The sequence below is a fragment of the Candoia aspera genome, chromosome 3 (genome assembly GCF_035149785.1).
Source record: "Candoia aspera isolate rCanAsp1 chromosome 3, rCanAsp1.hap2, whole genome shotgun sequence".
NCBI classification, from domain to species: domain Eukaryota; kingdom Metazoa; phylum Chordata; class Lepidosauria; order Squamata; family Boidae; genus Candoia; species Candoia aspera.
The window spans coordinates 137,867,184-137,892,894 of NC_086155.1; the positions used below are offsets into that span (position 1 = coordinate 137,867,184).

Here is a 25,711-nt window from a genome sequence, read left to right on the forward strand (position 1 = left end):
GATGATGAAGAAAAAGCTCTACAGGATTGCCAATGGGCAGAAGATACTGAGAAACAGGATGTGGAGATGGGAGCCAAATTTAAGCACTTTGGTGGATTATTTCCTTAGAAATAGACTATAAATACATTACTTGGAATATAAATGGAGCTAATGCTCCTCAGACAAGACAGAAGATTTTTCACTATTTGAGAAAGTTGAATCATGATGTGGTATGTTTGCAGGAAACCCATATTAAGAAAAAAAGATGTAAAATACTTGATAAATAAAATTTTGGGGGAAGAATTTATCTCAGTGGGTTTGAAAAAGACTAATGGAGTTGTTTTGTATGTTAGACCACAACTGAAACCACGTCTTTTAATTTCTGATGAACGTGGCAGGTATGTGGCAGTTGAAGTTGAGATGCAAGGAATTAAATCTATAATTGTTGGAATTTATGTGCCAAATGAAGATAAAGGGAAATTTTTAAAACATCTTATGGAACTGCCACAGTTTTCATACCAGAATTGGTGTTTATTGGGAGATTGGAATGGAGTAACTTCTCCACTTATGGGCAGAACTTCAGGTAAAGGAATTAAACAAGGGAAACTACCAAAGTCTTTCTTTGATCTGATCAGTAATTTGTCTCTGGTGGACTCTTGAAGACAGAAGAATGGAACAGCGAGAGAATATACTTTTTTCCTGAAAGACATAAAACTTCTTCAAGAATTGATATGATATGGATTTCAAAGAGTTTGGCTAATCAAATTTTTAAAGTAGATACTTTACCTATGACTTTTTCTGACCACAATCCAGTTAGTTTAGTAATTAAAAGAAACCCTACTACCTTTAGATGGAGATTAAATGAAGCAGTACTACAAAAAGAATGTGTGGCGGAAGACTGCAAAAGGAGGTTAAATGAATTTTTTGACAACAATTTGGATAAAGGCACTGATTTAAAGACCATTTGGGATACTAGTAAAGCTGTTATGAGAGGTTATTTTATTCAATATAATCATGATTTAATAATCATGATTTAAAAAAGAAATCTCAAGAAAAAATGCAGACTATATTAAAGCAAATTAAAGGAAAAGAGGTTGAGTTGCAGAAAATGCCAGCGGACTCAAAGATTTTATATTTTATACCAAATTAAACTTTTATGTCAACAATTATCTATGATAACTGTGAGAGAAATAGAGATTAAATTGAATTATGTAAAGCAGAGAAACTTTGAATTTGCAAATAAACCAGGGAGATGCTTAGCTTATAAACTGAGGAAGGACAGAGAAAAGAAAATGATATTAATGATTCAAGAAGGTGATACTGTTTTAATAAATAATGAGAGAATTCAGAAATCCTTCCATGACTTTTATTCAAATTTGTATAAAAAACAGGAGGTCTCCCTGGAAAAGATGAAGAGTTGAAGAAACGAAAGTTACCAAAACTCTCACAGTCACAGAGACAAATTATGAATAGCCCTATAAGAACTTTTGAAATAGTTGAAGGTATAAAAAAGATTAGAGCAGGGAAAGCACTGGGACCAGATGGATTATCAACTTTTTATTATAAATGCTTTGAAGACCAGCTTTTACAACCTCTTCAAAAGGTGTTGAACTTTATATTGCAGGGATCTGCAATGCCAGAATCTTGGAAAGAAGCCAATATTGCATTATTACCGAAGGGAGGACAGGATCTTACTTCAGCTAAGAATCAAGAAGACCAATTTCATTGCTGAATAATGATTATAAAATATTTACTTCAGTATTGGCTGATAGATTAAAGAAGATTTTACAGGACTTTATTCATGATGATCAATATGGGTTTTTGCCCAAAAGGCAATTAAGAGACAAAGTGAGAATAGTATTGAATATTTACAACAACATAATGAAAACCAAGCAGCACCTATCTTTTTAGACACAGAAAAAGCCTTTGACAATTTGAACTGGTCCTTTATGTTTAAAGCTTTGGAAGATACGGACTTTGGGGAAAATTTTATCCAAGGAATTAAGTCGATATATACACTTCAACAGGCATGTATTATTGTTAATGGTGACTTAACTAAACCATGTGAGATACAGAAAGGGACAAGACAGGAATGTCCTTTGTCCCCTTTACTTTTTATTTTAGTCCTGGAAGTGTTAAACAGAGATATGAGACAATATGAAAAAATAAAGGGTTTGAAAATTAAAAAAGAAGTTTATAAACTGAGGGCTTTTGCCGATGATTTAATTTTGACTTCACAAGAACCTCTGAATGGTATTGAACATCTGATGAAGAAATGGAAGGACTTTGGGACATTATCTGGTTTTAAAATAAAAAACAAAGATGTTGGTTAAAAATATGACTATACAAGACCAAAAGCCTTTGATGAATAAAACTATTTAAAATTGAGAAAATGGTTAAATATTTGGGAGTCACATTGTCAAACATGAATTGTATGCTGTTTCAGAATAATTATGTTAAGGTATGGAATGATGTTAAAAAAGATTTATTGAGGTGGGATAAACTTCAATTATTATTGTTGGGAAGTGTTTCTGTGATTAAGATGAATGCTTTACCCAGGATGTTATTTTTATTTCAGACAATACCAATACTGACAACAGATGTACCATTTAAACAATGGCAAAAATACATTTCTAAGTTTATCTGGCAAAGTAAAAAACCAAGAATTAAGTACAAATTGTTACAAGATCCTAAGGAAAGAGGGGGGGGGTTAGGACTTCCTGATTTGAAATTATATTTTGATGCCTGTTGTTTGCTATGGATGAAGGAGCGGGTGACTTTGACGAACAAGAAGTTATTAGAGTTGGAAGGTCATGACTTAAGATTTGGATGGCACAGCTATTTATGGTATGACAAAGCTAAGGTTAATATAGATTTTAAAAATCATGTTATTAGGTGTACCATATTGAGAGTTTGGAATAAATATAAAACAAGATTGTCCCCTAAAGTTCCTTTATGGTTGTCACTCCAAGAAACTTTTTTCAGAAGAGAGATGAGTGTGAAACCAACATGGTTGACTTATGCTAAGTTACTAACCTTTGTTGAAGGAGAACCTGAGTTAAAAAGAGAAGAATTGGAAATGGAGGGTTACACTTGTCATTGGTTTACTTATATACAATTGTCAGAAAAATTTCATTTGGATAAGAAGATTCATAACTTTGCAAATGAGAAAAGTCAGTTGAACTGGACTTGTGTACTAATGATGAGCATGTTATTGCTAACATGTGTAAACTTTACTGCAAATGAACTTGGAGGATGAATAAGTCAAAGACAGTATAATTAAATGGGCAAAGAATTTTGGATATAATATCATGCTTGGTCAATGGGAGAATATGTGGAACAAAGGTTTGAAATTTACATTGAATTATAATTTAAAAGAGAATTTGTATAAGATGATGTATCATTGGTACTCAAGTTCTGATAAATTGTTGGAGATGTATAAGGGAATGTCAAATGTTCTCAAGGTGAAGGCACCTTTTATCATCTTTGATGGAATTGTAAGAAAGCTAAGAAATATTGGGAGTAGATATGTATTATAATTCAAAAGATTCTTAAGATGAATGTACAATTGAAACCAGTTTTCCTTTTAGGTTTGATGAACAAACAGCTTGAAACAATTTTTGTTACTTTTTAAAATATACAACAGCGACAAGACTTTTATATGCTTACAGGTGGAAGGACTCACAAATTCCTACAGTGGAAGAATGGATGATAAAATTAATGGAACTGGCAGAGGTGGTAAAACTGACTATATTGATTAAACAATTTGTCTAGTTTTGTTTCTACTTAGAAACCACTTTTGGACTTTCTGCTTGTAACTGAAAAAGATGAAGTTTTGATTTTGGGATTTGATTATTAGGTTGGTTTATACAGTAGATTATAGAAATACTTATTCTAATAAACATTATTTGTTATTTGTATCTCTGCTGGAGAAAATTGGAGGTCACTCTTTTTGCTGTATTTTTCTATTTCCCATAATTGTATTTCTATTTCAGAGCTCCAAAGGTTCTGAGAAGATAATGTAAGCTTCAGTAAACAGCGTTCAGAAGGGAGCCACATGGAGAGGAAATGTTCTCCAGAGAAGCTGGGTCCGGCAGTGAGGCGCTTCTGCTTTTCCCATGGTGGCTGAGTGAAAAAGTCCAAAGGTGGGTGCGGGGAACTGGGAGAGGAGGCAGCTGGATGAACAAATGTGGGCTGGGGAGGGTGGAGCTTGCTACGGTAGCTGGGATTGGCTGGATCTTCGCATGGGTAGGCTAGGGAGCCTAGAGCTGGCTGCAACCCCAGAACTGTGCGGTCAGGCCCGCAACTAGGGTCTTTGTCACCCGGGGCAAACATAGATTCCATGCCCATTTTGGTGCCCCCCCCTCTCACTTTGGTGCTCCCCAGAGCTCATTTTGGCGCCCCCCAGCACAGCGCCCTGGGCACATGCCTCGCTTGTCTCCCCCAGTGGCGGCCCTGAGTGCAGTTCCGGGTCTGCTTGCTGCCCCACAAGGCAGGGTGCAGGGCTTCCAAAAGGGCATAGATGGGGGGGGGGGAGATAGGTGGGTGGGGTAGTTGAAGGCAGTGTTCGGGGCTGGGAGGGACCAAGCCTGGAATGGCTTGGATTGGGGTGGGTACTCAGGCTAACGACCAGTAAAATTTAGTTAATGATGGCAAGGGGAGTTGCCAGGATTGCCGTCACTAAGCAGTGCCATCTTGCTTTACAACCACATTGCTTAGTGATGGAAATTCCAGGCTCAATTACCATCGTTAAGAGAAGACTACCTGTACTTTTCTTATCCACATCCCAATAAAGGTCATCCACTAGAGCAACAATTTACAGTAGTCTCATTCCCATGTCTGAACCCTAGTTGAAAGGGATTCAAATAATCAACTTCATTTGCAATTGGGCTGTGCTTTTGTTACCACCTTCCTGAAAAAAGGGGTGGAAATTTAATCCTGGGAAGGCTACTTCAGGAAAGGGTGCATTAGGACCTCATTCAAAGCATCTGGTAGAACCACTTCTACCAAAGTAATGCTGATTACCTCCCAGATTCAACCATCCCCACCTCCCCTGGCTGCCTGAAGGAGCCAAGCAGGGCATGTGTCCAGCCCACAAGTGGTGATGTTCATATCCCAGAACACTTTCTCTTCTTCCCCCTGGTTAACAAGCCAAAACAAATTCCAAACAACATTACCAGGCATCAACTTGGTCACCTCATCAGATGCTGCCCTTACAGCAAATCTGTATATCATTATTGAGATGTGCAAATAACCCTCAGTGGTCAGCAGCTGGATCTTCCTGCTTATATTCCCCCAATACTCTAGGTGTTACTTCTGTTCCTTCATTTTCCAGAGCTGCTTAGGTGATCCCCATAATTGGTGAACAGAGAGATCCCACTCTGGGGCAATCCCATGGAATGCTCTGGTTGTCTCCAAAATCCAGAACTTGTCAAAGAGTTCAATAGAACTACTTATTACACTGTACTCATTATTATGATGTCCAAATGCAGCCAATAATTTTCTTACTCCTTTACAGATTGCAGTGCAAAACTAGAATCCCAGATTCCATTAAAACTGGAAAACTTTACATCTGAATAAACATGCTTAGGTTTGCATTGTAACAGCATAGAAACATTATTCAATGTATGCTGGAAATTTTTAAGATATATAGCCTGAGCTACAGATCATGCTGATGACACAAGAAAATAGTTTAAATTTGTGCAGGTTGCAGGATCAGATTGGATTAATTTCCACAACATTGCACTGATGACTGAGATGCCTACCTTAACAATATAAGAAAAATGCAAGAACATCTTATTAAATACACAAGCATGTATGTTAGAATAACCATTAAATCAAACAAAAACCAATGTGGGATTAAAGAAAACAGTAATATATTTATTATATATTATTTATATCCTTTTATTATTTATATATATTTAAAAAAAACCACACCAAGAAGTCTATTATCCAGGAGATTTGAGGGCAAGTGTCATGAGTGCCGTTGAGCTGAAGTCATCAGCGCAATGGCACACATGACAATAGCAAGGAAACAGGAGAAGGGGCTCAAGATAAGTAGCCATCAACTCACAACGACTAACGGCCAACAAACAATAACTAAACGGATCACGGAGCACACCCAAGCCATCAGCGCCAATACAACGGAGATCGCCCAGCTGACAGCAATCACCGGATGAATAGAAAACCCGATGATGGGCGATCCCGGAACGCCAGCGGGGCCTCACAACCCCTCACCCACCGGCAGGGCAACGTATTGGACAAAGGGGGGTGACGTGACCGCGAGTGAGGGGGCGCTGACCGGCGCGGGGTATTTAAACCCCGCACCGGCGCGCTCCTGTCACTCTCAGCTTTTTTCTTCCGACGCTGTAACTGCGCTGTGAATAAACCAGAGCCTGATCCATCGAACCAGTGTCTGAGCATTATTCAGAGGCAGGCAGCGCATGACAGCAAGCAATTGATTTCAACTGAAGACAAGGAGCTGTTAGGCTGAGGTTCAACTTTATGGACTAAAAATAAAAGATTTACTCCAACTTCCCCAAACTGATACTGTCCAGATATATTGGAATTCAAATGCCATAATTCCCAATTAATTCTCAGCTTCCTAAGCTATCAGCTTATAAAAAGGTCCTACAAACATCTTTTAAAACAGGCCTTGAATTGTCTGTACTTAATTGTTTTAGTACCTCTGGTTTTAAATTTTGTGTGTTACTGTAATGTTTATTGGAATGATATAATTTCCAATTACTTTGGCATTATGGGAATTCAAAATCAACACACCTGGAGGGCATCTGTTTCAGGAAAGCTGTTAAGTATCACAAATGGAGGCCACAAGCAGATCTTCTTGGGTTGCAATTCCTGCACAAGGACGACACACATGCACTGAAAAGAGAGGAAAGACTGGACTGATATACAGGAGGGGCCCACAGATCTCACATCTTTTCTAATGGCCGCTTGGCTTGCATGGATACTTATGGGGAAACTGGCCTCTACAGAACGGTGGAAAGTCACCAGGGTGCAGATGCTGCACTCAACCTTTTGGGAATTAAGTGCCGCATCAAAAAAATCATTTTCTAGCTGTCCTTTATTATTTTAAGAAGCCCTTAGAGACAACTATTGCTCCAGCCTCCTGCTCTTGTTTTTGATCTGCACTTTAACTGTTTTAGTTTCCATTTTGAAACACACTTTCCTACCACCTGCTGCATCCAGGCACCGAAGTCAACAAAGGAAAACAAAAGCAATTGAAAACCTGAAGGGAGCAAAATCACTGCCACTGCCAAATAATACATGTTTCCATTAAGCCACACAAACTCAAGCATAGAAGAGTCCCACAATATCTCTGTAGCTAGAATGGAAATAAAAACATTATGCATGCCTCTGATTGAAACATCAATTCTGGTTAGGTTATTCATGGCAGTATATGAACTAGTTCTGATTTTCTTATTTCACAGAAGCTCAGTTTGCCTAAGCTTAAGGGAAGCACATAAAATGCCTCTGTAAAGAAACCGTAGAAGAGTTAATGGCATATTTGCACCACAATTACAATATGCCAGTTGGTATTTTCAAACAGAAAACAAAATTAAGGGGAAAGGATTAATAAACAAAGTTCAGATGCCTTTCTTAAACAAAATAATGTTATGTCATAAAAACCAAATAGGAAAAACCATAACAAAACCTTAATAGGACTACTTCTATAAAATGTAAACCAAACACATTTTAAAACAAATATAAATTATTATCTCCTGCTCCTGGGCATAAGCAGCTATTTCATATACTCCTAGAGTGATCCTCGCCCCACCCCAGGTAATGTTGGCAGTATTAACTGATTTTTAATCTTGAAGACTCAGTTATTACTTATTTTGATGGCCATTTACAATAGGTATCTGAACAAAGTGTCTTGTCATCTTTCTGCTATAACTCCCTATATAAAGTTCAGCTCCTGTTAATTTATCATTATTAGTTTTGTGATAAGAATCTTTTAAAACTTTTTAAAAGAGTCTTTTAAAAGGGTGGGCAATTGCCCCCAGTTATATACATAGTGGAGGTCTCATTCAGAGTACCCTGCAATATTTGAAAGAATATTTTTCATTCAAAGCAGTAAAACAAGTAAGTTAAAATAAAATCCCAATAATTTTTTTCAATATTTTGGGTTTCCCCAAACTTATAAATTTACTAGGATTTTGTCTTCAACAGAAAAGCCAGTTTGATCTAGTGGTTAAGGCAACCGGTTAGAAACCAGGAGACTGAGAGTTCTAGTCCCACCTTAGGCACGAAAGTCGGCTGGGTGACCGTGGGCCAGTCACTCTCTCAGCCCAACTCGCCTCACCGGGTTGTTGTTGTGGGGAAAAGAGGAGGAGGGAGTATTAGGTATGTTCCCCACCTTGAGTTATTTGTAAAAATAATAAAGGCAGGATAGAAAATAAATAAATTTTTAAAAATTAATTTTAAAAATCAGTGGAAATATTTGTCACTTTCAGCTCCCTGAGAAAAGCCAGGATATAACTTAGAAACATCTAATATATAAATAACAATTAAAGCCAATTAATTCTTTCTTCATAATTGTGTTTTCTTACTATATACGTTTTTCATGAGAAGCATTTGTTTTTACCAGAAACCCATTGTACTGGGTCTGGTAATCACAGTTAAGTTTAGTATTATACATAAAACCTGACTACTATGGCTTGTTCAACCAAACATGTTTAAAAGGTGTCTGGGTTTCTATAAGACACACTGATTACACATAAAGGGCTTGTCTGGGAAGCTGGCCTCTAGTGGCTAAGGTATTTTATGGTCATATGAACTTTCCTCTAGCAGCATCCTGGAGAAACCAGTACTGTTTTCTAACTATACATGCTCTGCTCAAAACATTTCATTTCATTTCATTTCAAATGGAAACTCTTGTGAAAATGCCAATGCATCCAGCAGAGAAAGCACATTTGCTGGGTAAGACTATCAGATCTAGAGGGCAAAACTCCAAATGACCATTAAATGGCAGCAAAGAGATATGGAAAAGTCTAAGTCTTTGCCACCATCTTCTAGTTGTCTGGAGTGTTCCAGCTCAGATCTTTAACCCTAGTTAAGAAATGGCATTTGTACTGCATTCAAGTGGCATACCCTTTTAAACCCTCACCTTTCAAAGCCTGCTTTCCCATGCGTACTCAGAATTGCAATATTTAAGGAGGCCACAGCTTTACCTTAGATAATTTTATACATTTATTCACACATTGCTAGCCTGTTTTTCTAAGATGCAACACGGATTAACTACAAGGAGAAATAATGTCTCCTTTATTATAAAATGTTATAAAACTAAACATATTTACAGTACAAGGCAGTAAACACCAAAAACACAGTAAAGAGCATGACAAGAGTAAGTTGTATTTAAGCATTATATTTCTATCTTTTTTTCCTGTAAATTATGAACCTATAACTTATCTTTAGCTCTTGATTAGTGAACTGGTGTTCTTTTACTTACACCTCCCTCCCCCAATGTTTAGGTAAAAAAATAAAAACTTTAAAACTAATACTGTTTCCACCCTCTCCCACTTGGATGATGACAAGCAGCAGCACAGACCTTTTTATTCATTTATAATAAACCTTATCACCCTACGCGCATTTAATTTTGATATTGGGGCAGGGGAACGACTTTCACCGAAACAGAAGAGGGGATCGGCGTCGGAGCCTCCATTCCGAAGACGGTCTCTCCCTACCTATAGCCGTAGGCGGTGAAACCCTGGCTTTCTCGCAGCAAGGCCCGATAGAGCCGCAGCACCTGAGCCCGCCGGGACGCTGCCATGTTGTAAACACGCCGCCGGGCTTCCCGGCAAGCCCCCTGCGCCTTTGCTGCCTCGGTCGGAGCCTGAATCCGGAAGCGGCCCCAGGGAGCGCGGAGCTCCTATTCGGTTGGCGAGTGGGGTGCTGCGTGGGGGAGATAAGGCAAGGCGGCTCGCCCCTCGCCGCTCGGCCTGCACGGCTGCTCCTTCTCCAGACGCCTCAGGCGGAGGGCGGCCAGCTTCTGCGCCTGGCCCGCGAGACGGATCTGACCAGAGAAAGAGAAGGTGAGTCCGCGGAGAAGGAGGGCGCGCGGCTCTGCGGGAGGAAGCTACATGTGCTGGCCCGGAGAAGTGAGCTCCTCGGCCCTAAACCTGGGGGTGGGGCTGGGGGTGGGGAGTGGATTTTTCCACCAGTCCTCCTCGCTACTTTCGCTGACTCGTCTTCTTAAAAACCTAGTAGGCCTCCTTCTGCCCAGCTCATGCATTTCGGTCCAAAGCTTGCAAAGCACCCGATTTGGAACACTTCTTTCCTAATTCTGATCCTAGAACATGCTGCAGGGACACACTGGTGCTGTACTCGATCCTCTCAATACATGCTTAAGGCACCAGGATCCCGCGAGATATCAGTATTTAAATCATGGTTTCTCAACTTCGGCAACTTTAAGATGTGTGGATTTCAACTCCCAGAATTCCCCAGCCAGCCTTGCTGGGAGTTGAAATTCACACATCTTAAAGTTGCCAAGGTTGAGAAACACTGATTTAGATAATTGGAGCCAGAGTACAACCACCTTGCCTGATCATATAGGGCAGACAGAAACAATTGGTAAAAGGCAGTCCTATAAATAGTCAGGCCCCAAACTATATAGGGCTTTATAGATGATAATCAGCATTTTGAACTACCCTGAAGACCACTGATACCCAGTGCAGCCTATGGAGCAGAGATGTCACATGGATGTACCAAGGTGTGCCCATAGCTGGTTTTGCAGCTGCATTTTGGACCAGCTGTAGCCTCCAAATGGTCTTCAAGGGCAGCCTCATGTAGAGGTCATTTCAGTTATCCAAGAGATAACTATATTAATACAGGCATGAGTCAATATAAGAAAGGTAGTCTTCCTTTCATCCTGCAGTTCTGAACAAAAATGATAATTTCATTGAAGGAATTGAATCTAATTTGATAATGTTGTTTTTTATTTCAGTAATGAAAAGTAGTAACAGAAGCATTGTATGCATACATTTCTTTTGACTCCAGCTCTTTTTAAAGGTGTTTATAGAAGTTGACACTTAAAAGTGCTTCAACCAAAAAGCCTTCCCCTACTAAGTTCAATTAAATTCTGTGCATTCTTTATTAATTTCAATTACATATTTGAGAACCAGTGTAGTGTGGTTCTTCAGGTGTTGGACTGGCACCAACAAGACCCAAATTCAAGTCTACCGTCAGCCAAGGCAGCTCTCTGGATGACTTTGGGTCAGTCACCTTAGCCCAAGGTGGGGATGGTTGTGGGGGAAAATTGGGGGGAGTGCTGTGCATGCTACCTTGAGTTCCTGAAGGAATAGCAGGATATAAATCTAATAAACATTTATATTCTCACCTAGAATTGTGTTCAATAAAGGTAGCTCAAATATAGATGTCGATTGTATATTATCATGGCTTACCCTGTTCTGGAAGTTTTTCAGTATAGATATGCCGTACAAACCATGTTTTCTTTCTTTATTTTTGTGTGCATGTACCACTGGTATACATTAATCGATACGTTTTTTTAGCAATTAGGATTGTATGTATATACAATACTGTACCTTCACCTTACACTAAATGTAATATAGGAGCTATTGGAGTATAGGTATTCTGGTAGGTTGTATGGATGGGACTAGAGCCACTTTTTATTATATATGTATAATTTTCTTACAACCATTTTATTATTGGGGAGGGTTGGCTGCATGATGGCACTCTTGGCATAAACCTAAAGTAGGGTGGTTTGTTTTTATATCTTATATTTTGTAATGTTTTCATAATACTCTTTTCAGATAAAATTCCAATGAAAACCTATATTTCTTTTTTGAAGTAGAAGCTGGACCACCCAGGTTCAGATCCACATTCATCTGTGGATGCTCCTTGGGTAGCTTTGGGCCTGTTACTGGATGTATTCATATGACACAGTGAACCAGAAACTAGCCAATCATATCTTAGTGTAGTATGAATCCAGGCTGTGGGATTTCTTTTATAGTTTTTATTGTTGTGCAAACTTAGTAAGTTCTATCAATTGAGTGAACCATGGGAAAGTAGCCAATGATTAAGCATAGTGGGAACACAGCCACTATCTCTTAGGCCAGCTAACTTTACAGGGTTGCTGTTGACAACATGAAATTGGGAGACAGAGTATTAAGTACATGACCTTGAGTTCCTGGAGAAAAAGAAGAATGTATGTAGGTATGTATGTATGTATGATGTATGTTTGTATACATTTAAAAAAAATCCCTGAGTGGTTGAATCTTGGGTCACTGAATCCTAGTATGCAAATAAAAAACTGCTGTTGACAGTGTTGTGAAAAATCAGAAGAACAGAACACAACGCTGAGAAGAAATAACCAACTGTTTATTCAATGATTGTCGGGTACCAACTTTACAAGAAAGAGGAACCCCAAACAATGGAAAAGCAAAGATTTTTATGGAAGTTGAGGGCTACAGGATGGGAAATCCTAGGGATCTGATATGTTGGCAACTTTTGGGGAAGCTAGGCAGGTTCTTGTCCCTGCACATGTTTTTTTTTTCCTATTGTTAGGCAAGGTGGCCCTTTCAGGAGTGGAGCAGAGCTGGGGAAGCCCATTGTGAAGGAGGTGGAATGCTGAGGTAATCGGGGCGCGTCCCTGGTTGAGGATGGAAGGTCGGGGTTTTTTCTATTTTGCAATCCCCTTACTAGGGCTGCCCCTGGAGTGTACTGTGAGCTGATGAGAAGGCTACTGTCCTCCTCAGGACTGTGACCAAACACTTCCCAAATTACACTGCTTCCCATTGGTTTAGATGGAAATGCAGGGGCTTTGTCTGGGGCAGGGAGGGTCAGTTTGGGTCTGATGGGATTTGGCAAAGAGAGGAGCTGGGCTTAACCCTGGTCACATCTGAAAGACAGGGAGGACAGGGGTGCAGCCTCCATTTTGTTTATTACATCTATTTCTCCACCCCAGACAGTTCCTCCAATCCAAGCCTGTTTGATCCATTAATACATTACAGAGATACACAATGCAATCTGATGCAAGTTTATTCAGAGGTTTGTTTCTTCCCTTGTTATTCTGCTTTTTCTTCTGTTTTATTTGGGCAGGGGCGGTGGAAGACTCTTGTGGAAAAAACAGGGCGGATCCTGCTGCTAGAGCCTATCATTGCTGATAACACAGGAAAGAGGAAGCTCCCCAGCATTATTGCCACTATTATCTGGAGGAAGATCTTTCTTACCAGTCCCATAAAATCTCTTCTCTTTTCAAACCCTTAGCTGCTGCAAGGAAAAGAGCCCAAAATGTACCCTTTTAATTGCAGATAACAAGTTAACAAAGATGGAGTAAGAATGAGAAAGAAAATAAAAACTACTGAACACTATGTAAGAGTCAAAGTCTGTTCAAATCATTTGGTATACATTTGGTTGTTATTACAAACGCTGTAGATGGAATAGAAAAAAAAAAGTTTGGAAAGATGGCAGTCCACCTTTATTTCCAATTGTGGCCACAATTTTTTTTCCTGTCTTAATTCTTTAGTCCCTGAATACCATCTAAAACTGCTTTGGCAATTGAGGTACCTAGTAATTTGATTAAATTAACAAGACATAAAGTACTGGGCAGATTTTCTGATTCCAGAATTGTCTACCTTCCTCAGAGACACATTTTTCCTGCCCAAAGCTTATTCTGTACCATGGCTTATATTTTCACAAGCTCAGTAACTGCCACAGGCTTCTTAGTACAGTAGTTTTCCTCCTAGGAATAGTAATGTAGATTTTAAAAATGTCCTCCTTGTTCACAAATGCTTCACCAAAGACCCCTTTGAAGTGCCTAATCAGGACTATGATCAAGCTCTTCCCAAATTACACTGCTTCCTGTTGGCCTTCTGATACTAACAAAGACTGCAACATCTTTTCCATTAAAGGTTGTTGTTGCTGCTGCTGCTTTCCAACCTTCTACTGACCTTGGAGAGAAAGTATACTATATCTAGGAAGGAGATGAGAGATGACCAGAGTCCAAAACTATTTTGTTAAAAAACAAAACTAACTGGATGTCAGCCCTTCAAGGTAGAGCAGACCATGAAACAGATGCCATGTAAGCCTAAAACTACTTTTATTAGAATAGCTATAGTAACAGAATCTTGCAAGTCTGAATGTGCTTTCCCTCTTCCCTCTTTCATCTTCTTGAGAATTAGGGGTATGTTTTTGTAAATTTCTGTGTTCATATGGGCTTAAGCCATGTTTATCTGTTTGTTGCCTTAGGAATGGATCTTCCCTCTCTCCATCAAGGCCATTCTCTGTACTCCAGTCTTCACATAATTTTAAGCTTTGGGGGACATTTTCCTATTTGCTGAAAATGACCGGTTTGAAAAACTTAGAGTGTATGCATAGAGACGACTGCAAAGTATTTCAGCTAGTACTTGTTGCCCCTTGCATAACTATTTCTCTCTCACTTGGTTGACACTTGAGCAAGACATTGTGTCTTTATTTCCACTAACTTTTAGAGAAAAAATCCTGACATGATACAAACAATAATTCTGTAAATGCTGAAGACCTGAAACTGTTACAGCAATAATAGAGATGAGAAGGAAACAGAAAATACATGGAGGTAGAAGGCCTTGGAATAATGGTGCCAAATGAAACAATGAACACAAGCAGTTGAGCCCAGTGAAAGGTACACATTTCAATCAAAAAAGCCATGGGGATATGAGCTGTAAGAAAAAAAAATAAGAAAAATGAAGTCTGAGTAGTCGACTAAGACTAGAAAAGGATGAAGAAGCTAGTTTTAACACATTTAAAATACAGGTTTCTGTACAAATTCCTATACAGATATCAACCATTCTTGGGCTTTCTCACTGATGGTATATTACAGGTAGTCCCCATTTAGCAACCACAATTGGGACCTGCAACTCAGTCATTAAGTGAAGCAGTCATCAAGTGAAACTGCAACTGTGCTTAGGATCTTACTTTAGCTTTCCTTTGCTTTACAGACCTACAAAGATCGTAAATGCAAGGATTGGTCGTAAACTTACTTTTCCATCACCAACTTTTTCATCACCAACAGTATAACATGCAAACAGTAATTAAACAAGGCAGTTGCTAAATGAGAACTACCTGTATAGCCTGGGTGCAGTTATAATCTCATGATTCTGGTTACTCAGTACAGCTGTGGAGAATGTGAAAACAAGTCCTTGAGCCTCTGTTGCCTCTGGGTGCAGAGTCAGCTTCTGTGGGTGCTCTGACCTATATGACAGGAATCTGATGGGTCTTCCTCCTTGTCTTTTATGAAGTTTCAGAATAACTGAGTGATGTGGAGAGGTTGTAAAAACAGCTATCTGGGATGCTTAATAATAGTTTGAAGATGTAGTAGCAAACTAACCAGTTTGAACGTGGTACCTGCGGAGATCATGTGGATGTAAGCAACTGTTGCATTCTCTAGGGCAGCGGTTCCCAACCTTTTTGGCACCCAGGGACTGGTTTCGTGGAAGACAATTTTTCCACGGACTGGGGGGGGGATGGTTTGGGGATGATTCAAGTGCTTCCTCTTTTTGCAGACCTTTTATTTTTTCTTTGCGCCGTTTGGAGATAGGAGCCAATGGGCTTGCTTTCTCTGACTGGAGGTGGAGCTCAGGCGGTAATGTGAGCGATGGGGAATATTCAGGTTGTAAATTTGCTCGCTCGCCCACTGCTCACCTCCTGCTGTGCAGCCCGGTTCCTAACAGGTCACAGAACGGTACCGGTCCATCGCCCGGGGGTTGGGGACCCCTGCTCTAGGGTATATTTGTAATACTGTCATGTGCTGCTTTTTACTTTGTGTTAAATTACTTTCAATTTTAAGACATAGCATTAAGCTCTTAAGTGAGAGAATGTAAACATCGACTGATACTCAGTAATTCACTGTGGTATTTTCCAAGGGGTTTTAAGCAATCACAGACTTATATAATTCCATATTTTTTTCCATTTTTTGTGGTTTTTTCCCCAACATTTAATATCCATTTTAAGGCAGAAAGAGAGCATATAAATTAAATAAGCCACTTCAATTTGAATGATATAAACTGTGTGAAGTTCTCTTTGACTAAAACTAAGTAGATGTAATATTTTAATTGTAACTTACAGTTTGCTTGCTTTTATCCTTCCCCTTGCATCAATGACATTATGAAATAAATTGCAACATTTGATAATACAAAATAGATTTTTGTAAACATATGTTGGGCTAAGATTTCTTTCCTCTCTCCCCAATAAAAGCCTTCATTGACTTGAAAATAAATATGTGAATGAAAGTAAAAAGGAAAGCATATGTGAATTGGCTATTAACTTTTAAGAGGTGTGTTTTGTGGAGTGTTATTTGTAACACTGAGATTTTAAAATGAGATGAGTTTTCTTCAAAATAAAAAATGACTGAAACTAGCTATCTCTGTTGGTGAATAAATTGTCTCTTCATAATGCCAAAAAGGAATATTTCAATTTCTCTCTCATTAGTTTCTTTCTTGGTGGTGTTTTGAAATGGCTTTGTTGAAAAAGAATAGATACAACAGATCTAAATATCAGTGAGGCTGTGGTTTGATCTGTATTTCTCACAGATCTCTTCTACCATGTATTCTTGTCATGAGGACTCAATTTTCTGCTTTCAGCAGAATTGTTGGAATTATATCTTAATTATTTGAACTAGTTGTGCAGATGGTTTTTCTGTGGGGAAATAGGCCCTACAAACACTACATTAACATTGCTACCAAATGGCCTGTAGCGTTTGCCTTTAGAAGTGATTGTCTCAGTGGGCTTAACCATGGTGTCAACCCTATATAGTATGATTATACGTACAACATATAATGGCAGTTATTTTTATATTTTAAGCTGTTCAATCATGTCCAGTTCTCGGAGACTGCCTGGACAAATCCCTACAGTTTTCTTGGCAAGGTTTTTCAGAAGTGGTTTGCCATTGCCTACTTCCTAGGGCTGAGAGAAAGTGACTGGCCCAAGGTCACCCAGCTGGCTCTGTGCCCAAGGTGGGACTAGAATGCACAGTCTCCCAGTTTCTAGCCTGATGCCTTAACCACTATTCCAAACTGGCTCTCATAATGACAGTAATGGAACACAAATAGCCAACAACTTAGATGCTTATGGAGGTAAAAAGAATATAGTCCGTGCCTTAGCATTTTTCCCCTGTGGATGTCATTTCTTCATATTCTGAAAGGCATATTGCCATGAGATTAAAAATAATTACATCACTCATTTAAGTGAGCATTGAACATTTGGGGAGCTTCAGTGATAACTGAAAAATGGTGGACTTACTAAATTAATGTGAAGTTCGCATGAATATACCAAGGTGTGCCTACCTTACATTTTCATTGGAAATGAATCTTGTTTACTGGATTTCCTATTGTGACCAATAGAATGAATCTTTGCTTTCCTATTGGTGGGTATAGATGGTTGCATGTTTCACTGTTCACTATGTATAATTCTCTGGATCATGACTAATGACTCACAAGAATGTTTTCAAGAGCCGGTTTGGTCTAGTGGTTAAGGCACCGGGCTAGAAACCAGGAGCCTGGGAGTTCTAGTCCTGCCTTTGGCATGAAAGCTGGCTGGGTGACCTTGGGCCAGTCACTCTCTCTCAGCTCAACTCACCCCACAGGGTTGCTGTTGTGGAGAAAATAGGAGGAGGAAGGAGTATTTGGTATGTTCGCTGCCTTGAGTTGTTTATAAAAATAATAAAGGCATGATAGAAGATAAATAAATAAATTAAATATAAATATTGTCTATACATAACTATGAGGAAGTAAATCCAATTAATACAATATGAAAAAGAAAACCTAGTATTCAACCTGCAGTATTTTTTATTTTCCACAAAGGGGAGCTATAAGAAGTAAAAATCAATTACAGCAGTATTGATGTGAACAGAAAATAGCTGATTTCTAAGCATGTCAACTGATTTGTATATATTCAATGAAAAATAAAGATTAGATGAATTATTTTATTCTAAATCTACGTGTACCATTGTGCAAAGCTCAGCAAGCTATAACTAGCCTCTAGCACTACATTGTTTCAGATATGCTTGTCCACTAAGAGTTTTCCCAAAGTGTCATGTCTTTCTTCCTAAAACAAGTCTTTACTTCTCTTTGGACAATTAATTAAAGGAAGAATAAAGTTAGCAACTGAACAACTTCTAAAATCTGGTAGATAAAATAAGAAATGGGGTAGATTTGCTTTAAATAATGATTTAAAACACTGATCAGGAAGACTATATTATCATTTTGAAATAAAAATTCATTTTTTGTTTGATATAATCTGAATACATATGCTTCATATGTATTACATAGCTAACAAATATTTAGTTATACTTTTCAGATTAATTTTCACAAAGAAATTGAATGATGATCTTAGTACCTCAAAGCATATACTTATGAAGTCATAAGAGTTTAATCAGTTTCAGTTCAACTGATTATTGTGAAAGTTTATAGGATATTTCTGCATGATGTTCTTGAACAACTATCATCAGCTTTCAAACTGTACTAATAACTTCTGATTAGTTTTTTTCAGCAAAAATAAAAATAATATTATTAAAGATGTGCATACATTTTTAATTATTTTATTCTTAAATAGTGTTTTGTAAATGTAAAAAATAGACAGTGTCAGTCAATGGAAAGAACTGTATCAGTGATAAACTAATCAATGTCTTTCTTTTTATTTGAAACCTGGAAAAGGAGAACACCTTTTTTGCTTTATTACTTCCGAGATTGCTTCTCCATTTTGAATGAATTACCCCAAAGTAAAGAAAACACTCTTTTTATACTAGCAGTAGAACTGACTGCTGTTAAAAGTTGAACAACTACTTCAGCGATCTCTGGAGCCATCTCTCAATCCAAATTAAGTGACTTTCTTTCTAAACATTACCCTTTGCCTTGACAATTATTATAGTTTGTATTATGGAGGGATGATTGTGGGGTGTTCATGCCAGAGCCAAATCCTGTTCTTCGTCAGTTAAGGATTGACCCCAGTTCTAGCTCTGAGAATAACTGGCACAAAAATGAACCAGAGTCAGTGCTTGTTCCATTTGCTTTTTTACAGCCTGTAATTTAACTCTGTCATTTCCTATTTCTCTTTCCAAGGTTACAGTCAATTCCTTCCAAAGTTAGTAACATGAAAAATAAAACATTGATTTAACTGCACTTTGTTCAAGGCGAAAGAAATATGCTTTGGGATAGTTATTAAATGTTCAGTTTTTCTCTTTTGCCCTGTAGCGAGATTTTTGGCTCTTCTACTTCCATTCGTTTATGATTTGTTCATAAATTTCATCAAAATAGGCCAGTTCTTGATACAGCTCTCCAGTAGTCAATTAATGCATTCCATGGAAAACTTAATTTGCTTCCCAATCTCTTTCTTTCTTCAAAGCAGCTGCTTTAAGGTGCTTACTACAAAAGTTGTTTGCAGTATCAGTTATATTAGCCTTGTTTCTGTATTCCTCGAATCCTCATGTCTGAGAAATGTATTCTGCATTCTCGGTGTTTCATTTTCCTTCTTTATATTACTTTTTTGGGGGGGGGGATGCCTTTGAGTAAATGTTGACTCCTGGCAACTGCCTGGACAAGTCTCTGCAGTTTTCTTGGCAAGATTTCGGAAGTGGTTAGCCATTGCCTGCTTCCTAGGATTGAGAGAGAGTGGCTGTCCCAAGCTCACCCAGCTGGCTTCAAGCCTAAGGCAGGACTAAAACTCACCGTCTCCTGGTTTCTATCCTGGTGCCTTAACCACTACACCAGAGTGGCCGGTCTGTCTGTCTGTCTGTCTGTCTGTCTCCATGCTCAGGTCTGCTCCATCACCTCAAATTCTCTATTCGTTTTATTTTGTCTTTGCAGTTTTAGGGAGTGGTTAGATCCTTGGTCTATTAATTTATTTCTCATGTCCATTAAAATAAACTATACACAAAAAAGATGTTTATCTGCTCCAATAGGTATTCATTTTCCATCTGGTAAATATACCGCTATGAGCCATTTTATGGTCTTTTGCTCCAAAGATTGGTTGGAAATTTCTGCTTCTAATTTTTCAAACATCAGAATTCTTCTTTACAACTGGGGAGCTATAAATCATTTCAACTATAGTTAGTAATCAAACCAGGAACAGAGATTACATTTTGATCCAAATTTATTGCAGGAATGTATTGATAGTCTGTTTCCAACAAGTGTCTGTTTCACATATTGAGGGTTCATTTTGGCAAGATCATAAACAGCCAGAGACAAGTCCGTTACCATAGCAAGGGACAGGTGGAAAACATTCTTCCCACCCAAAAGAGATACTTGAAGTCTGTTCCATCATGTGGGAGCGAGAAAGAGTCTCAAGAAGATCAACCTTGATTTCAGTATAATTAGGGCTTGGGATTTTTTTCATAATCGCTTAATTAGTTTTTCCTCACTATTTTTGAGAATCACATCCTGGAAAGCCTATGCCTGCTTTTGGGTCTATGCAAGTCCAATTCAGTTCAGGTCAGCCATAGGTCAATAAGCAACATTTACAGAGAGAAAAACGCAGAATAATGAGAACATGAGTTAATGCAGAATATTCACAATGCTAAGTGAGTCAATCTCTTTTATAAGCAATTGCCGTGGCCTTCAGGTAGTTGACCCATAATGTTAAGCCTGCCATAGTAAAAAGAAAAAAGTCTGGTCAGCATGAGCTGATAATAAAAATGTGACCTTTTCTTCAGCTGATTCTATAGCAACATTTTTTCAGGTCACAGAACCTGTTAGTTAAACAAACAAACCTGGAACCCCTGATCAAGAGGGGTTTAAAAACTATTTTGTTAGTCTGTTCTTTTCGTTTCTTAAAGTAAAAGGTACAGAATTGTTAAGATGCTTTTTCATAAAATAGGGTTTTTGAACATGGTTTACTATTAAATAGACTTTTTTGCATGAATTCAGTATGTACTTGTAAACAAAAAACTGCATCACATAATTTGGAAAAGGGCTTACATCAAACGATACCTACATTCCTACCGGTGCATTAGTTCAGGAACCAGCTTAATTTGATTAAGAATTGCCAGGCCTGCCTTGTTTGCTTTTGTTTTAGGTAAAGGTAAAGGTTTCCCTTGACGTAAAGTCCAGTCGTGTCCGACTCTAGGGGGCGGTGCTCATCTCCGTTTCAAAGCCTTGGAGCCGGCGTTGTTATAGACACTTCCGGGTCATGTGGCCAGCATGACGACTCGGAACGCCGTTACCTTCCCGCCGAAGCGGTACCAATTAATCTACTCACATTTGCATGTTTTCGAACTGCTTGGTGTGCAGAAGCTGGGACGAGCAACGGGAGCTCACCCCGCCGCGCGGTTTCGAACCGCCGACCTTCCGATCGACAGCTCAGCGGTTTAACCCGCAGCGCCACCGCGTCCCTTTTGTTTTAGTTCAGACATAATAAGGAGCTGGCTTATTTTATCTTCCTGATACAGTAATTTAAAGAGAGGGGGAGGAAAGAGCATGAGTGTATGACTCATCACAGTTTTTCATTATGTATGAATTGGGCCTTTCAGCTATTCCAAAAAATTACCTTATGTCTGCTTTTCCTTAAACAATTGTTTATCACCTAGGATAATAAACAATTGTTTGTCTAAGAGATATTTTGTTTTTTAAATGCAAAGTGTGGTGGGAACATTTTTTCCTTAATGTTGCTTCAGGATGGAAAAGTAGTTTCTAGTGTTTCCTTTTCCTTCTTTTAAAAATCCTATATAATCTGAGTACTGGGATTTTTGGTTTTGCTATTTTACTGTAATGGTCTTTTGTAGAATTGCAATAATAATGATGATGATGATGATGATAATAATAATAATAATAATAATAAGCTGCCTGATTCCAAGCAAGTCTTTGTTGATGTGTCACAATTATTAGGCATAGTTATATAAGCTATTAATATTTTAGGCACTTTCTTATCTGCATTGCTATGTTTAAAAAATCAGTATTTTTTTCCATTAAGCGATATATTTCTGGCTATCTTTAGCCATAAATTTGGCATATTTCAGGACACAGGGTTTGACTGAGCAGGTGATATATTTGGAGCAGGAAAGGATTTATTTTTGGAACAGGTGTTAATTTTTAAAATATTCTTAGCCCCCCCCCCCTTTTTTTTTCCCTATGGCAACATAAAACACAGGCTTGCAAGAATGTCTTGGAATCTGTTGGCTAAGTATAATATGCTTGGTGTCTATCATAAATGCGTACTGTCCAACGCTAGTGTTGTTTTAAAGATTTTGAGCTGTGTGGGTTATTGTTTGTTCTGTCAACAGATTTATTGTTTCCTGTGAAAACATTCTTTAATATTTGTTAAAGTGAAAAGAAAATAATTCCTGCCATACCATTTAAAAGGCCTCTTTCCAGTCCTTTCTGAAGTGTTCTTTCTCTCCACTGCTAGAAAGCATGTAAGCTGAGCCTGTATTAGTTTTTAAAGGAGAAGCACAGCAGCCCTAGTGGACAGTCGATGCCACTGCAGCTTGCCTATCTCTTCCTCTCTAACCATAGCAAGCCAATCCATTTCCCAACAGCAGTAGGTGTTCAACTAGTCCACGTGGGGCCAGCATTGCCCTAGTATAAAAAGATGTGGAAACTTTTCCTTTCCATCTTGAAATACTATTTGCAATTTTCTTTTCTGTCCATTTGATCGCTGCAGCCATTTGATCGTAGGTATCTTATTTTTCCTTTCTGTTGCCAAATCTGTTATGAATAAGCTTGCAGCTTAAGAAAGAAATTTTATTCTGAAATATGACACAGAGTGTGCTTCTCTTAAACTCAAAAAGAAAAGAAGAAAGTGTTCATCTTTTTCTTTCAGTTATGCTTATCTTGAATGACATCTTGAGTGACTATAAAGAGACTGAATTTATTTTTAAAAGAGGTGTTATTTCAAAATGTATTTTAGATAAGTATGCTTTATCCAATTTATTACAGTTTATCTCACTTCCTCTCACTTCCCTTGATCTGTTACAAAACTCAATGCAGTGAAAATTATTTAAAAACCTGGAAGTGTACACCTGGTGTAGTGAAAGTAACAGGATGCATTCAATATACAGGGCAAGGATCTCAGCCGCCGTGGCAAATGCCATTAGTAATTTCCATCTTCCCTGCTTGTGTATTGCACTATGTATATAAATGTTCATGGAGAAAATCTGTCTACAGGAGTTGACAACCACTTGATGGCACATAATCAATCAAATATAAATGCTCACTAGATAATAACATTTTGTTTTGCCTTTTATGTGGGTTAAGCCTTCCTAGACAATGTGACGGTGCTATGTCATCTGGAAAGACTTTTACATATTAATACACATCATGTGAACGAACGTTGCCCCTGTGTTAGTTATAAGGGAATGTGAAGCCCAGGCCTATTGCTTTTGGAGTGAAGTTTAGTATTTCCTAGTGTTGATTCATATAACCACTTGTTGTGAAGCAGTAAACATTTAGTGAAGTTTGTACACAAGCTGGAGTTTTATTTAAAGTAATAGAGGGGAAGTTTCCCTCTCCCAAAATCATTGGTAGGTCCTTGCATCACTGCTATTCAAAACTGCAGAGAGTGAATAGAAATAGTATGGATATACTCTTGGGTGTACAAAGATTGGTTATACTCAGAAGTTGAGTCATGCTCCGTGACTCATGAATGAACCAACATCAAGAACCTTAATTTTTAAAACAATATGAAGCTTCTCTGCTTGTACGATTTCATTGCAAGGATCCAGAGTTTGCCTAAGTAGTGAAAGGAAGAACACTACAGCCACTACCCCTTCCCCCTCAGTCCTGCTTTACAAGCATAGCAGTATTATGTCTTCAGAGAGAAGAGCTTCTCTGCTCTGTGTGGCTAATTGTGCTTCTTAGAGTCTTTGACAGTTAGGGATGTGCTGGTAGCAAATCTGTAGGAGCAAAAGAGCCAGGAATTGCATGAAAACTGGGATCTGGAATTTTAACAAGAACCTGTAGGTCACATGAAAATAGTTTGCCAGGAGGCCTCTTCACTATTTTGGGTGTTTGGTAACATTAGAAACTGTTTCAGATGATACAGCCAGAATGCACAAATTGTTTGTGCTCATATTGTGTTTATTTTGGTGGGTAATGTCTGCTGCAGGAATAACATATGTTTTGTGCTATATGGTAGTTGCTATGGCAACTTAAAAATAAAATGCCAGAGAAAATAGCTAGATAGCATGTTCATAATAAATGATTGCCAACAGTAACACATATATAAAAAGAATTTCTTTTTACTTTCTTTGAATTATCGGTGACACTCGGCAACTTTTGTTTCCTCTGTTACAAAAAGAGATCTTTTAAAGAAAAGATACCCCGCTAGAGTTTGCAAATAGCTACTTTAATGCTGAAATGGCAGAGGACTGATTGAAAATATGAAGAAGCTTTAAGGATACGTGCATCATTGCAAGAATTACTATAAACTGACATATTACTTTTCTTGAAGTGATGTTGGCATCTTAAAAAAAACTAATGGGATATGAATTTTATATAGAGTGGCAAAGGAGAAATACAGGGGAAAGCCATTCTTAAAAACCATCTTGAAGTTCCTTTTCAAGGTCACATTTCATTGTTTGGCCTGGCTCGGGTTACTGGCAGGGATATTGTTGTCACTCTGAAAATAATGAACCAACTTGGACATAAATAACTGTGAAGATAGGGAGCTATACAGATAGATAGACAGATAGACATGGCAATCTGTCTTTGAAAGAAGAGGCTATATAAACACTGAGTTGACCAAAACCTCTGGTAAATTATGCCAAAAAATAAAGCTTTGAATTTCTTTACTGTTTAATTTGTTCCTCACCACTATATCAAATGATCTTCCTTCCTTCCTGTAATTTGATCTAAATTGTTGTTTACAAAGTAGTAAATGTAAATAGAAGAGACAGCCATGCCTTACTATTAGGCCAACAATAATGTCAGTTTTCATGAAATCATAGAATTGTAAAATCATAAGGTTGGAAGTGACCTTGGAGGCCTTCTAGTCAACCCCCTGCCAAGTGCACGAATCCTCATACCATCCTGGACAAATAGCTGTCCAACCGTTTCTTGAAAACCTCCAGTGATGGAGCACCCTTGACTTCAGGACATAGGCTGCTCTACTTTTTAATAGCTCTTAATAGTCTTAAGCTAATTTTAATAGCTCTTAATAATAGCTCTTAATAGTCAGAAAATTCCTCCCTATTTCAAGTTTGGATCTCCCTCTGTAAAGCTACCTATACCAGATAAATTGTACATGGCAAAGAAAAGATATTCATGGTTGCCACCAAAACTTACTCCAAAGTTCAGTAATGGTTGAGTGAATGTCACTAATGTCTTTGCTAGATCTGCTGGTACCAAAGAGAGAATGGAAAATGCAGTAGGCTTGGGATGACACTGTACAGTTGAGTAGAAACAGTAAGCTCATGATATGTCATTCCAGATTGATACATGAGTGGTTTCATACAGATGTTAAATAGCATGGGAGAGAGGATTGCATCTGCAGTATTCCATACTGGACCAATGACAGACTTTATATCACTCTTTCCCTGAAACTATCTGTTGGAACTGTCCAGTCAGGCAGGACTGCAAAACAGGCCAATGCCCAACTATTGCAGGCAGTCCAGAATCCTGACTGGAAGGAACTCTGATAACTCACATTCTCCCTCATAGAAGTATTAACCACCTCTTGAATCCAGCCTTAGACACCCAGCTTGGCTACTTCATTGTCTTCTACAGTACTTACAGATTTTCTTTTTTAATCTATTGAATCGTGTCTGATTCTTGGAGACTGCCTGGAC

At 38.3% G+C, this 25,711-nt stretch overlaps 3 protein-coding genes across 5 annotated transcripts in view; 2 read left to right on the forward strand and 1 right to left on the reverse strand.

Moving 5' to 3' along the window:
* The window catches only part of LYRM4 (LYR motif containing 4), a 79,608-nt gene extending 69,790 nt beyond the window's left edge, over positions 1 to 9,818 (reverse strand). The window contains exon 1 of the mRNA XM_063298854.1: positions 9,687 to 9,818. Coding sequence (XP_063154924.1) covers positions 9,687 to 9,772 — 86 coding nt within the window. The 5' untranslated portion in view covers positions 9,773 to 9,818. The remainder of the gene's footprint in view (positions 1 to 9,686) is intronic.
* Positions 1 to 25,711, forward strand: part of PPP1R3G (protein phosphatase 1 regulatory subunit 3G) — a 1,059,979-nt gene that overhangs the window by 80,931 nt on the left and 953,337 nt on the right. The window lies entirely within an intron of this gene.
* Positions 9,917 to 25,711, forward strand: part of FARS2 (phenylalanyl-tRNA synthetase 2, mitochondrial) — a 258,123-nt gene continuing 242,328 nt past the window's right edge. For all 3 annotated transcript variants that reach the window (XM_063298847.1, XM_063298851.1, XM_063298853.1), the window contains exon 1: positions 9,917 to 10,034. The gene's annotated coding sequence lies outside the window, so the exon portion shown is untranslated. The remainder of the gene's footprint in view (positions 10,035 to 25,711) is intronic.